Below are 12752 nucleotides of genomic sequence, written 5' to 3'. Positions count from 1 at the left end.
TTTGGCGTCAGACTTTTTGGGCTATTTTTGGGCTGTTTTGCTATTTTTGAAAATTTTAAGGAAAATTTTGGATATTTTATTGATTAAAGTATTAATTAAGGAATAAATGTGATATATTTAGACCAATGGGGATTTAAAGGAATTCTCTAATTAAGGATTAGTTCAAGTACAGTGAGTGACACATTGATTTAAAAGTTATAAAGCATGATTTGGACGTTATTGTTCAAAGACATGTTTGAGGAAAAATGATTATTAATCTGATTTCTCAAGCTATATCTTGTTTGAAAGATTTATCGATGAACTATAAAAACAAAGGAAATATTTCAAGATTTTCAATATGTTTTATCCTAGCTTGAATATTCCATAAGACCTATTGTATACGTGTGGTTAACTCTATACTAATGGTAGGTTTAACGAGCCTATAGTTTATGGGCCATCAGGAAGGGTATATTTTATGCCTTAAAAGATAAAGATTACAGTGAAAACTATTTCCTACTAATTGTTTAATCTTAGGACGAAAAGGTTTAATACTGCATGTGGCTATGGATCATGTCTTCCAAAAGTTATGCAAAAGCTCAATGCTTCAAATATCATTCTATGAAATGACAATTTATTGATAAGTGTTATTTAAACTTCAGTTTTATGTTAAACTGTTCATGAAAACTAATTTTATAAAACTGTTGCTCACTAAGTCTTTTGACTCACTCTTTCAAAACGTTTTCTCTCTTTCCAAGAACAGATTGTGAATCTCCGTGTACTAATCTTACTACTGCTAGGCTAATCATGTTTTCAAGCACAAAAGGAATTAATAGTATTAACATGTTTTATGAAAATCTATACTACTCATGCCTTATACATTTTACGTAGTATTTATAAAAGTTATCTCAAATGGACTGCATTTCAGTTTTAAAAGTATAAAGACATTTGCTTCCAAATGTTTTATATCTTCAAGTGAAAGGTCAGTTGAAATTCTTTCAGAAGACAATGGTTTGAGTTGACATTACGCCACCTTTAAGATGTAGAGTAGGTGATCTAGGAGGGGGTGTGAGAGTGTGAACATGAAAAGATCTAGAACGTGCAAATGTGAGACAGACATGGACATGCAAACGTGAAACAAAGTGGGCGTGCGAACGAGCACAACAGTTCCTTTGAAGATCTATGACAGACGTGGCGTAGTTAGACACAGCAGACGACTAGGCAAGACAAAGTCTGGGCACGGTGGACTGGTTCAACGGATAAGAGAGGGAAGAAAATGAGATTGGGATTTTAAACAGTTCCTTTTTAATGTCGGTTTAAAACTAACATTAAACATTCTCATTTTAAAAATTTTCATTAAAGGTTTGATTTCATTTTTCCAACCGACATTAAAGGTCATATTTCTTCTAGTGCATATTCAAGAGAACCTAGAAGACATAAAGGAGTAAAGCATATTAAATGCAAGTACCAATTAATAAGGAAAACTATACATCATGGTGGTGTTTTAGTGACCCAGGTATCTTTTGGGCAAAACATTGTTGATCCTCTTACAAAAGCCCTCACGGCTAAAGTGTTTGAGGATCACTTAAAAAGTTTAGGTCTACAATGTTTGTAAACTAGGACAAATGGAAGACTTATTGGCCATGTGCTCTAGTTTATTATATTCATATGTTTATTGTACTCATATGTAATTCTCTCTCATGGTTAAATTCTAAGTCGTTTTATCCCTCTAGGAGTTTGAGTCCAAGTTGGAGTTTGTTGAAATTTATGTCCTCAAACTCGCAATTTGTAATCATATTTTAATCAATAAAGTTGTTATTAAGAAGTGAAATTGAATACTATAATCTTAAATCCAATAAACTATGGTCCCGATGCTATTTTGAGTAACCTTGAACTTTATGTAGAGACATAAATGTGGATGAAGTTGGAGTATATAGCCTAAATAGCGTATAATATACGAATAAGGTTGGACACCGTATTTCAAGGACATTATGGATATGACCCGCTTTGTACATAGTTGAAATGATGTTATATTAAATCATTTATGTAGAGACGTGAAAGTGGGACATCCTACGTAAAGAGTTTACATAAGACTGAACTATGAAATAGTCACTTTAATGTTATAACGTCGTTTATTGCTTAAAATTGACTATTTCAATTATATGTGACCTAGGTAACTTAATCTTAATCTTGAGCTAACTATGAACTCCTTTTCACATGAGTAAATCATTAAATCTACAAAGGTGAGAGCAGATCATTAGTGTTGAATCAATAAGCCTCTCATTTCAGGGGTAAGGCTGGGTGAATAGTTGGGGATATAGGGTGCAAAATGGAACTCACTCCTACCCACTTAGTTGTTCTCTTAAGGACTGAATCCAAGTCTTGAATAAGGGGTCACACCCTTTCATTGGCATAAGAGGAATTCAATTTATAGGTTTGACCTAAAACCTTTTGTTCAATAGTGCATCAGTGGGACATAAGGAGCAAGATGTAATCTCTGTGGTAAAATGGTATTTTGACTAGCCGAGGTTACGAACAACTTGTGAATGATTAACTTATTGATCATGGTTATATCATATGGACACAAATATATCTATAGTGAAGAAAGTGCAATGATCCGTTAGTTAATAGATGTTGATTAGTTTGGCCTAAAAGGGTTTAGCCAATTAATCTCATATCGTTGGAACCCATGATCTATAAGTCAATTAGGTTCCCCTACTACCTCATATGGAATAAGCTTAGAATAAAATTATGGATTGATTCAACTTGTTTGAATTAGACAAAAAGAGAGATATCGACAAGTATAGGTGATATAGTCGTTGGTTTAGAGATATGGTTGTTGGTTTAGGCTTTAATGCAAAAATTTGAATACAGATTCATACTCGAAAGCTCGAAAATGATGGAAATAGTCAAAGTTGATAAAAGTAAAAAATGTCGACTTCTGACTTTGAAAAGTTAAACTTTGATTTGACAATCGATTTAAATATGATTTGAATTTCAAGAAAATTAATGCGAATTCATGCTAGGGAAGTCAAAATTAGTCAAAATGTTGACTTTTGACTTGAAATGTTAAAGTTTGATTTTGACTAGAATGGTGAAATGACCATTTTGTCCCTTGACTAAAGTTAGTGATAAAATCCAACATCTTGTTTGACAATTTCATTAACTATTAGTGGGCTAAATAGAGACTTATGGTGTTGACACCAAGCTCACTGAGAAAAAAATGCAATGGTGAATAATTCCACTAATAGTTAGTGGATTATGAGGTGTTCGACTTTAGTGATTCAATTACAAGCAAATTTGCATATAATTCGTTTATAAAATGAGGCTTCTTTAAATTCTAAAAATCGTCTGCCAATTTTATTTTACTTATTTAAAAAAATCACCAAGTTCCTTTTTCTCCAATCCTTTACCATTTAGTAATTTTCTATTTCTCTCACTCAAATCCTTTCCTCTTTTGAGTCACACAACCCTGTTCCTCATTTAGAAAATAACGGGACAACATTAATGGTCGTCCGAGTTCATGATTGGAGAAAATTCAAGTGATTCGGAAACTACAAAGGTAATTCCTTGTAAAATCCTAATTCTTATACTTTAGGGTAATGCTAACATTAACCAACAAGTGTAATTAGGGGTAAAATAATCGATTCTTTTTTTTTTTTGCTGAGTTTGTTTAATTCCCTACATATATGTCCTAGTTTATTGAAAAAATATGTTTATTGTACTCATATGGATTATTCTCTCATGGAAAAATTCAAATAATTTATTCTATTGCACTAAGAGGTTTAGTCCAAGTAGGAGTATGTTGGAATTTATGTCCTAAAACTCGTAATTTGTAAACTACATTCACACAACTACAATATCTGCTTTACTTGAAACTAGCAACTTTTACATATTTGATGATTTTATTTTAAAAAAAATGTCAAATATTGACCATTTTAAAGAAAAAGCCTCAAGTATAGTTTAAAAAATCAGAGTTTTCACATAATTTTTCGATCTATTTTATGTAAGCTTTTACTTGACATTTTTTTTCGCGTGAAGTATAGTGGAGATTTTACTTGGCTTTTTTTTTTCGCGTCAAGTATAGTGAACAATTACTTGACGTGAACAAAAGGTCAAGTATTGTTTTAAAAAAGCAGAGCTTTTACAGAATTTTTTGAACTATTTTACGTTAGCTTTTACTTGACGTTTTTTTCGCGTCAAGTATATTAGACATTTTACTTGACTTTTTTTTCGGTTCAAGTATAATACAGATTTTACTTGACGTTTTTTCGCATTAAGTACAATTAACATTTACTTGATGCGGAAACACCATCAAGCATAGTTAAAAAATTTATTTGACATTTGAAAATGTCAAGTATAAAAAGTATAAAAATTTAAAAATACAAAATATAAAAATAATTTTTATTTCCCTCATTTCTTTAAATAAATTTATTAAATAAAATAGCCATTTCATCTCCTCTTTTCTGCCCTCGAAAAACCATCAACCTCGCTCTACCATCTCCATCGACCGGCCACACAAAGTGTCATACCTCGCCCCGCAGATGCCTTGTACTCGTGAGAGATGGGTGTGACTTGAGCATCCTTGACGCATTTAAACGCCCAAGACACACGATCTTAAGGTCTTTAAGCTTTGCTTGATCGCCTAGCCTCTTAAACACGAACATAGAAATTAGACTTTTAGGCGATAAGAATACTTCACACAAGAAGATAATGAATAAAATCCTTTATTAAACTCAAGCTAAGCATTTTACATTATGATACAACATAATACAATTACACAAGTCTTTAAACTTAGAAAGTAAAATGCCTTAGTGACCTTCTGCCTAATATGCCCTTCATTTTTCCCAACATGGCCTTAAAGCTAATTCCTAGAAGATAAAGTTTGAAAACGTAAGTCTACAGACTTAGTGAGGTTTGTAAGAAATCCTTTTCGCAATACCTTTACAAACCTCATTTCATCAAACATAACATAAAACAAAAATATATTAGTTCATATAAACATATCACTTCGCATAAATGCTTGTGCTTGCATAAACACACATTAGTTACGAAACATTCCTCTTGCCAAGGATCCCGAGTCATTCTTTACTCTAGGTCTTATTACTTTGCGTTTAGACTACTATAAAAATAGCATTCGAGAATATACAGATTCGTTCTTCTTGCTCGAGCTGTTAAGCTTACTATGCTTCTCTTTCAACGTATTAACCAGCTTCTCATCAAAATGTAGCCCCTTTCACCCCATGGTTGTCTTGACATTATGTGAACATAATAGTTAGGTTATTGACAGGAAGTAACTAATGGTTTCAACACCGTTACATAAACAAGTCATGCTTTGAAATACATAAATCATACTTTGAAATATATAAGCTTTACATGTAAATCTCTTTTAGAAGCATTTAAATCAAAATCATCATTTCAAATCATCAAAGAATGTATAATAATGTTTAAAATCATTCAAATACTTTAAAGGAATCACTCACACTACTTAGCTACTTAAACTTCAAAGACTTTTCTTTTTCTTCTTCTCGTGTAGACACTTTGGCAGCACTGCAACACTTAATCTTTTCTTCTCAAAAAACATAGAATAATACTCCTAATGTAAGTCCTCATTTCATTTTCCTTATATGTATATTAATATTCTCTAAGTTTTGAAATACAAGTTTAAAATCCAAGTGTACATTCTTTATGGGTTGAATCATCCTGATGAGAAAATTTTAGGAGCAATTTTATTTTGATAATGATTTAGAAATTTAATAGGTGATGGAAAAGCTAAGGAAAAGGCCAAAGTTGAAGTTTGGTTTTGAGTGGAGAGCATAAAGGTCATTTCACATTTTCTTTAATAAATAAAAAAAGAGAAGAGAGCGAGACAGGACGAGAAAACTGAGTCTGAAAAAAGGCGGGCGCGTGAGTTACACGCGCGTCTCTCAACTTCACCATTTTTGGCGTTCGGGCAATCGGCGTTTGAAGGTTCGCGGGGGCGTTTTTCCAGCAAAATTATGCGATTCATTCACTGGGTTTTGTTGGGTTATCAGTGACTTCATCAGATTCATCACGTTGTTTGATTGAATTAGATTTTTCGGGTAGATTCGGGGAGTTTTCATTTGAATTTTTGCTCATCGGAAGGACAAAGGATTGGGTTTGACGGGGACATCTACTCAGGGTTTTTCTCTGAGATCTTCGTGTGTTTTGGCTACGTTGTGTGATTAAAGCCATTTGCTATCAGATTCGAAGGTTTTAGTGCCAATTAAATTGTTTATTGTGATCGAATCCTGAGTTTTAATCGATTAATTTCATTTGTTGATGGAATGAAGACATTCGTAGTGCTGCAATTTTGGCTTCTGTGATTCATCGGTTTTAAAGTTCGGCAACCCATTAAAAGACGATGACAGATACTGGAGATGCGTTGGTCGGCGATGCTTCGAAGGCTCGAAAGCGAGCATTGGCCGAATTACAGAAAGTTCACGAGGCGGCGGCACGCGAGAGGAAGACGATTGACCTAGATGCAGTTCGCCCTCTAAACCGACTGGCCCAGAAAAATCGTTCGGCTGGGTTCAATTTTCCGTCTGTTGGATCTACGGTGAATGGACTGAATGTTACTGGGCCTAAGATAATTGGGCTTCAAATTGAAGGTGAAGCTGTTGGCGGGTCAGAATCGGGTGGGCTGAAGGCAATTTTGTCCAAGGGGCTGCGGATTGAAAGAAATTTGAATTTCAATTATGCTGAAATTGGAACGTCAATTGCTTCAGAAAGTTTGAATGAAATTGGGCCTGACGTTACGTCAAATGATTTGTGTCAAATTGGGCCGCAATTTGTTCCTGCCAATTTGGTAGTCCATGATAAAATTCAGCCAAACACAGCTCCTGGTCGGCTTCAAATTGAAGGTGGTCATGTTGATGGATCAGATTTTGGTGGGCTGAAGGCTGAATCGTCTAAGGGGCCGCGAATTGAGAATAAGGTGAAATTGAATTCTGCCGTAATGGGACCGTCACTTGCTTCGGAAATTCAAAAGGAAATTGGGCCTAAGCTAAGTGGACTTCAAATTGAAGGTGGAGATGTTGGCGGATCAGAATTTGGTGGGCTGAAGAAATTGGGCCTGGTGTTGCGTCAAATAATCTCCATGGGTCTGGGCGGAAGAATGATGGAAGTCCTAATATGCCACAAATTGATTCTGCCAATTTGGTAGCTCATGATGAAATTCAACCGAACACAGCTGCTGGTGGTGTTTTGAATTCTAAATCCACTTGGGCTTCACTTTTTGGGACAGCTGCTGAAGGCTCCCTTCTCTATACTCCTCCCAAAGTTATTGGGGATAAAATTGTTGTCATCCCAACAGAAGAGGTTATTGATCAAGGAATAAGAGTGTGGGAAAATTCCTTGGTAGGTCAACTGATTAATGCCAAACTTCCTTATTCCGTTATTCAGCGCCTAGTTGAGAAGATTTGGGGGAAAATTGAAATGCCCATTATCACTATTTTGGAAAACGATCTTATATGCTTCCAATTTAGACGGTCGAAATTAGTGGAGTGGATTTTATCGCGGGGACCATGGCATCTTGGTGGCAAGCCTATGCTCCTCAGAAAGTGGACTCCAGGTATTGTTCTTGAATCCTTTGTGTTTAATTCAGTTCCGGTTTGGATTAGATTGGGGAAATTACCCATGGAGTTATAACAGAAGCTGGGTTGGCTGTTGTAGCGAGTGCGGTGGGAAAACCTATATCTTTAGACTTGGCCACTAAGGAGCGTCATAGGCTATCATATGCTCGTGTTTGTGTTGAATTAGAGGGAGGGTCAAATATGCCAAGTGAAATTACTGTTAATCTCAGGGGAGTGGAATTTAATGTTTCGGTTAATTATGAGTGGAAACCATGGAAGTGTAATTTGTGTGGTGCTTTTGGGCATTCTAGTAGTAAGTGTTCTAGAAGTGAGGAGAGTAAAACCATTCAGGAGGAGGTAGTACACAAGGGGGAGGATGTATACAGTGAACCCTGTGGGGAAGTTGTTCTTGAAGCGTTCAAACAGTTAGAGGAAGGTGAAATAAATAACACTCCTAATAGACATAATGGAAAAGTGGAGAAGGGGGTGGGTAAAAGAGATGGATTTACCCTTGTAACTCGCAAGAAGAGTGAGTTAGTATCTATTAGAGATCGTGGAAAGAGTATGGAGGTGATTATGCCAAATTCTTTTGGTAGTCTTTTGGAGGTGGGTGACGCTGACAAATGGGCATTATCTATAATAGAGGGTTCACTGCCACCCTTACAGGTTGATGAAGGTACTGATATTCTAAGTGGTGTTAGTTCTTCTATTAGTCCTAAAGGTTTACCTATGCTTAATAATTCTCATGATTAGTTGGTGCACTTGGAATGTACGTGGTTTAAACCACCAGATGAAGAGTAAGGCAGTTGTTGATTTTCTGGGGTCTTCCTCAGTGGGGTTCTATTGCCTCTTGGAGACTAGAGTTCGAGAAGGTAATTTTGATTCTGTTTCTAGAAGGTTTGGTAATTCTTGGGATTACTCATGTAGTTACAGTAATAGTGGTGTTGGTCGGATTTGGGTAATGTGGAAGAAGAATCGTTTTTCTTTTTTTACTCATGTGATGGATGAGCAGTTTGTTACAGGTACGTTAACAGATCTTTTATCTGGTGTTTGTGGAGAGGTGTTCTGTGTTTATGCCTCGAATAGTAATATTGAGAGACGTTTATTATGGCGTCGGTTAGTTGAGATTACTTCTGCGTGGTCGAGACCAGGGGTTGTCATGGGTGACTTTAATGCTATTAGAGTTCATTCTGAAGCATTTGGGGGATCTCCTATTCAGGGTGAGATGGAGGACTTTGATCTGGCTATTCGTGATGCTGACTTAGTAGAGCCTCAGTGCAGGGAAACTGGTTTACTTGGACTAGTAAAGTTCAGGGGTCTGGGATGTTGCGTCGTCTGGATCGTGTTTTGGTGAATGATGATTGGTTTTTTGCATGGCCTACCATGTTGGTAAATGTGCTTCCATGGGGTATTTCTGATCATTCTCCTATCTTATTTTATCCTAGCTTTCAGATAAATAGCAAAGTGGTGTCTTTTCGGTTATTTAATCATTGGGTGGAGGATCCATCCTTTATTGAGGTGGTTGCTGGGATGTGGAATCGCCATTAGGGTGTCTCTCCGATAGTGAGCCTCATGAGAAATCTTCATCATCTCAAGCCTATCCTGCGAAGATGGTTTGGTAGACACATAAAGAGTCTGAGTGAGAAGGTACGCAATGCTAAGGCAGCCATGGATATAGCCCAGAGAGAGGTAGAACGTAATCCTATGTCGGATGTTTTGAGTCACCAAGCAGGTCTTGCTACGGAGACTTTCTGGACAGCAGTTATATTGGAGGAAGCCTCGCTTCGGCAGAAATCCAGAATACGATGGTTAAAGCTGGGTGATCAGAATACGACTTTTTTCCATCGATCAGTCCGCTCTCGTATGAGTCGTAACACTCTACGTTCTCTAGTTGATTCTGATGGAACCAGGGTGTCTTCACATGATGGGGTGGCTCAGATGGCAGTTAATTATTTTAGTAACAGTTTGGGATCCCAGGTGATTGGCTATAGAGAATTGTCCCCATTCATTGATGATATTGTCCAGTTCGAGTGGTCTGAGGAGTGTTGTCAGGCGTTACAGTTGCCTATTAGTAGGGAGGAAGTTAGGAGGGTCTTATTCTTTATGGATAGTGGAAAGGCCCCGGGTCCTGACGGATTCTGCAGGTTTCTTTAAAGGTGCTTGGTCTGTGGTTGGGGAAGATTTTTGTGATGCGGTTCTACATTTCTTTGAGACATGTTACCTTCCAGTGGGAGTTAATGCTACTACTATCACCCTCATTCCTAAACATAATGGGGCGGAGCGTTTGAAGGATTTTCGTCCTATTTCTTGTTGTAATGTGTTATGTAAATGCATTTCTAAAATTCTAGCGGATAGACTTCGTGTGTGGCTTCCTTCTTTTATCAGTAGTAATCAGTCTGCTTTTGTTCTTGGGAGGAGTATTATCGAGAACATTCTGCTTTGTCAGGAACTGGTGGGTGGATATCATCTTAACTCCGGTAAGCCTCGTTGTACTTTAAAAGTTGATCTTCAAAAAGCATATGACTCTGTTAATTGGGATTTTCTGTTTGGTTTGCTGATTGCTATTGGTACTCCGTTGAAATTTGTGAGTTGGATTAGGGCCTGTGTTACATCCACTATGTTCTCTATTATGATTAATGGCTCGCTGAAGGGGTTTTTTCATGGCAGGAAGGGTGTAAGACAAGGTGATCCTCTATCTCCCTTTCTCTTTGTGATGGTGATGGAAATTCTGTCTCGTATGTTGAATAAGATCCCTCAGAGTTTTCAATTTCACCATCGTTGTGAGAAGGTTAAGTTAACCCATCTGACCTTCGCTGATGACCTTATGATTTTTTGTGCTGCTGATGAGCCCTCTATCAGATTTATCAGAGAATGTCTTTAGAAGTTTGGTGAGCTTTCAGGTTTGTTCGCAAATCCTAGGAAAAGCTCTATTTTTGTTGCAGGAGTTAATAATGAGAATGCTTCTCATCTGGCTGCTTGTATGGGTTTTGTCCGTGGAAATCTCCCTGTTCGTTATCTTGGCCTTCCTCTTTTGGCTGGTCGTTTATGTTCTAATGATTATGCTCCTCTGATTCATCGTATAACTAGCAGGATTCGTTCTTGGACCACTCGAGTTCTTTCGTTTGCAGGTAGACTGCAGCTTGTTCGTTTTGTGCTTCGTAGTCTGCAAGTGTACTGGGCTAGTGTGTTTGTTCTTCCTGCGTATGTGCACCATGAGGTGGACAAGATTCTCAGATCTTATCTTTGGAGGGGTAAGGAGGAAGGTAGAGGAGGTATTAAAGTGGCTTGGGTGGATGTGTGTCTTCCCTTTGAGGAGGGCGGCCTTGGTATTCGAGATGGCCCTTCTTGGAATATTGCGAGTACTTTGAAGATTTTGTGGCTTATGTTGACTAATTCGGGGTCTCTTTGGGTGGCTTGGGTGGAAGCTTATATATTGAAAGGGAGGTCTGTGTGGGATGTTGATAGTAGAGTGGGTCGATCTTGGTATCTTCGGGCAATCTTACGTAAGCGAGAGAAGCTGAAGCATCTTGTTAGGATGAAGGTGGGAAATGGTAATAGTTGTAGAGTTTGGCTTGATTCGTGGTTGCCGGGAGGTGCCATTTTGGAGCAGGTTGGGGAGAGAGTGATGTATGATGCAGCTAGTCGGAGGGAGGCTAGACTCTCTGACTTTATTGACCCTGATGGAGAATGGCTTTGGCCACGAGTTTCTTTGGATTTAATTGACTTATGGGAGAGGGTTCAGGAGGTCAGTCCGTGTCTTAGTGTTAGTGATAGTTGGGTATGGGTTCCTGGTCATCAGGGTGGTTTCTCTATTGCAAGTGCATGGGAAGCTGTTCGTCCTAGGGGTGGTCGGGTTTTATGGGATGGATTATTGTGGGGTGGGGGAAATATCCCAAAACATTCCTTCTGTGCGTGGTTGGCTATTAAAGATAGGTTGGGTACTAGAGATAGATTGCATAGGTGGGATAGTTCAGTACTGTTGTCGTGCATTCTATGTCAGGGGGGAATGGAGTCTCGCGATCACTTATTCTTTTCGTGTTCGTTTGGGGGGGATGTTTGGTCTAGGGTTCTTCGGATCATGGCTTCCTCTCATAGGATTGGGCATTGGGGGGTTGAGTTGTTTTGGATTTGTCATCAAGGTATTGGGAAGGGTGTGAGGAGGAAGCTGTGGCGTGTTCTTTGGTGCGCAACTATCTATTTTATTTGGAACGAGAGAAATCATCGGTTACATGGTGGTCAGGCTCATGATCCTATTGTCATCTTCCATCTTATATGTTCGTGGATTCGTGCCCGTGCTGGATCGTGGAGAGAGGATGCTCATCTACCTTTTTAACTTGTTATTTTATTTGATTTCCTGCTTGTTCCCGGGCTGTGGGGTTTTATTCCTTTTTGTTATGTTGTATTTCCCCAGTCGTTGGGACTTGATCGAGTTTGTGGTCTTTTGGTCCTTTAGTTTTTGGTTGTTTTTTTGGTTCACTCGCTTGTTATGTTTAGAGACTTTCTATGTTTTGTTAGCTCTTTATGCATTGTTGCCTTGACCTCAGGCTGTGAGGTCCCCATTGTTGTTGTATAATAAAATTACCTTTTAAAAAAAATAAAAAAAGAGAAGAGAAAATACCTAACTCCCTTCTTCTCCTTCTTCATTCTTTAAGAGATGCCCTCTGTCTAAATTCTTTTTTCTTTTCCTCCTTCTTCTTCTTCTCGTTGACTCCCTCATCCCATGGTCATCTCTCCTTATTTCTCTGTCGCTCTCTTATGCTCACCATCTCTCTCTTCCGTTGTCTAGCACCCCACGATTGACAGGAGTCCTGCCACTGTCGTCCTGTCAACCATTGCTTTGAACGCACCTGCCAGTCGTAGCAAGTTGCATGAAGTTATGCTGTTGTTCGTCGTTCTTCAAGCAGTGTCTTAGCTGTCATTTTTCATTCTTTAAGCTGCTGCTCTCACCTATTGTGACGTCGTCGGTACAAGCCTTGTTTAAATTGTAGTTCAAGTTAAGTTTGGTACTTTCTGAATTGGGTTTTAGAATGAGTTAGCTGTGGTGCAGTCGCCAAGCATGGTAACTCGCCAGAAATCAAGTCAGTCGCCATTCATATCCATTCCTCAGCTTGAGGTTGTGTTTAAGGTGAATTTTGATTACCTATTACATTTAAGCTTGAGTTTAACAATAACCATTACATT

At 38.0% G+C, this 12752-nt stretch overlaps 1 protein-coding gene across 1 annotated transcript; it reads left to right on the top strand.

Moving 5' to 3' along the window:
- Positions 1–6361: 6361 nt before the first annotated feature.
- On the top strand, positions 6362–11904 carry LOC127148660 (uncharacterized). Its single transcript, XM_051082856.1, has 6 exons — positions 6362–7025; positions 8658–8687; positions 8768–8874; positions 9120–9618; positions 9716–10306; positions 10472–11904. The coding sequence occupies exons 1-6, from the start codon at positions 6362–6364 to the stop codon at positions 11902–11904; spliced, it is 3324 nt and encodes a 1107-aa protein (XP_050938813.1).
- Positions 11905–12752: the final 848 nt, after the last annotated feature.

The sequence above is a fragment of the Cucumis melo genome, chromosome 3 (assembly GCF_025177605.1).
Source record: "Cucumis melo cultivar AY chromosome 3, USDA_Cmelo_AY_1.0, whole genome shotgun sequence".
Taxonomy (NCBI): Eukaryota; Viridiplantae; Streptophyta; class Magnoliopsida; order Cucurbitales; family Cucurbitaceae; genus Cucumis; species Cucumis melo.
This window is presented reverse-complemented; position numbering and strand designations above follow the sequence as displayed.

Bases quoted from the DNA above. Each gene is read 5' to 3' on its own strand.
- LOC127148660 (XM_051082856.1), top strand. From the start codon at position 6,362: ATGACAGATACTGGAGATGCGTTGGTCGGCGATGCTTCGAAGGCTCGA. The intron at 7,026-8,657 runs GTGGAGATGTTG...TGCCTCGAATAG, and splicing joins AAGTGGACTTCAAATTGAAG to TAATATTGAGAGACGTTTAT. The intron at 9,619-9,715 runs GTCAGGCGTTAC...CGGATTCTGCAG, and splicing joins CGAGTGGTCTGAGGAGTGTT to GTTTCTTTAAAGGTGCTTGG.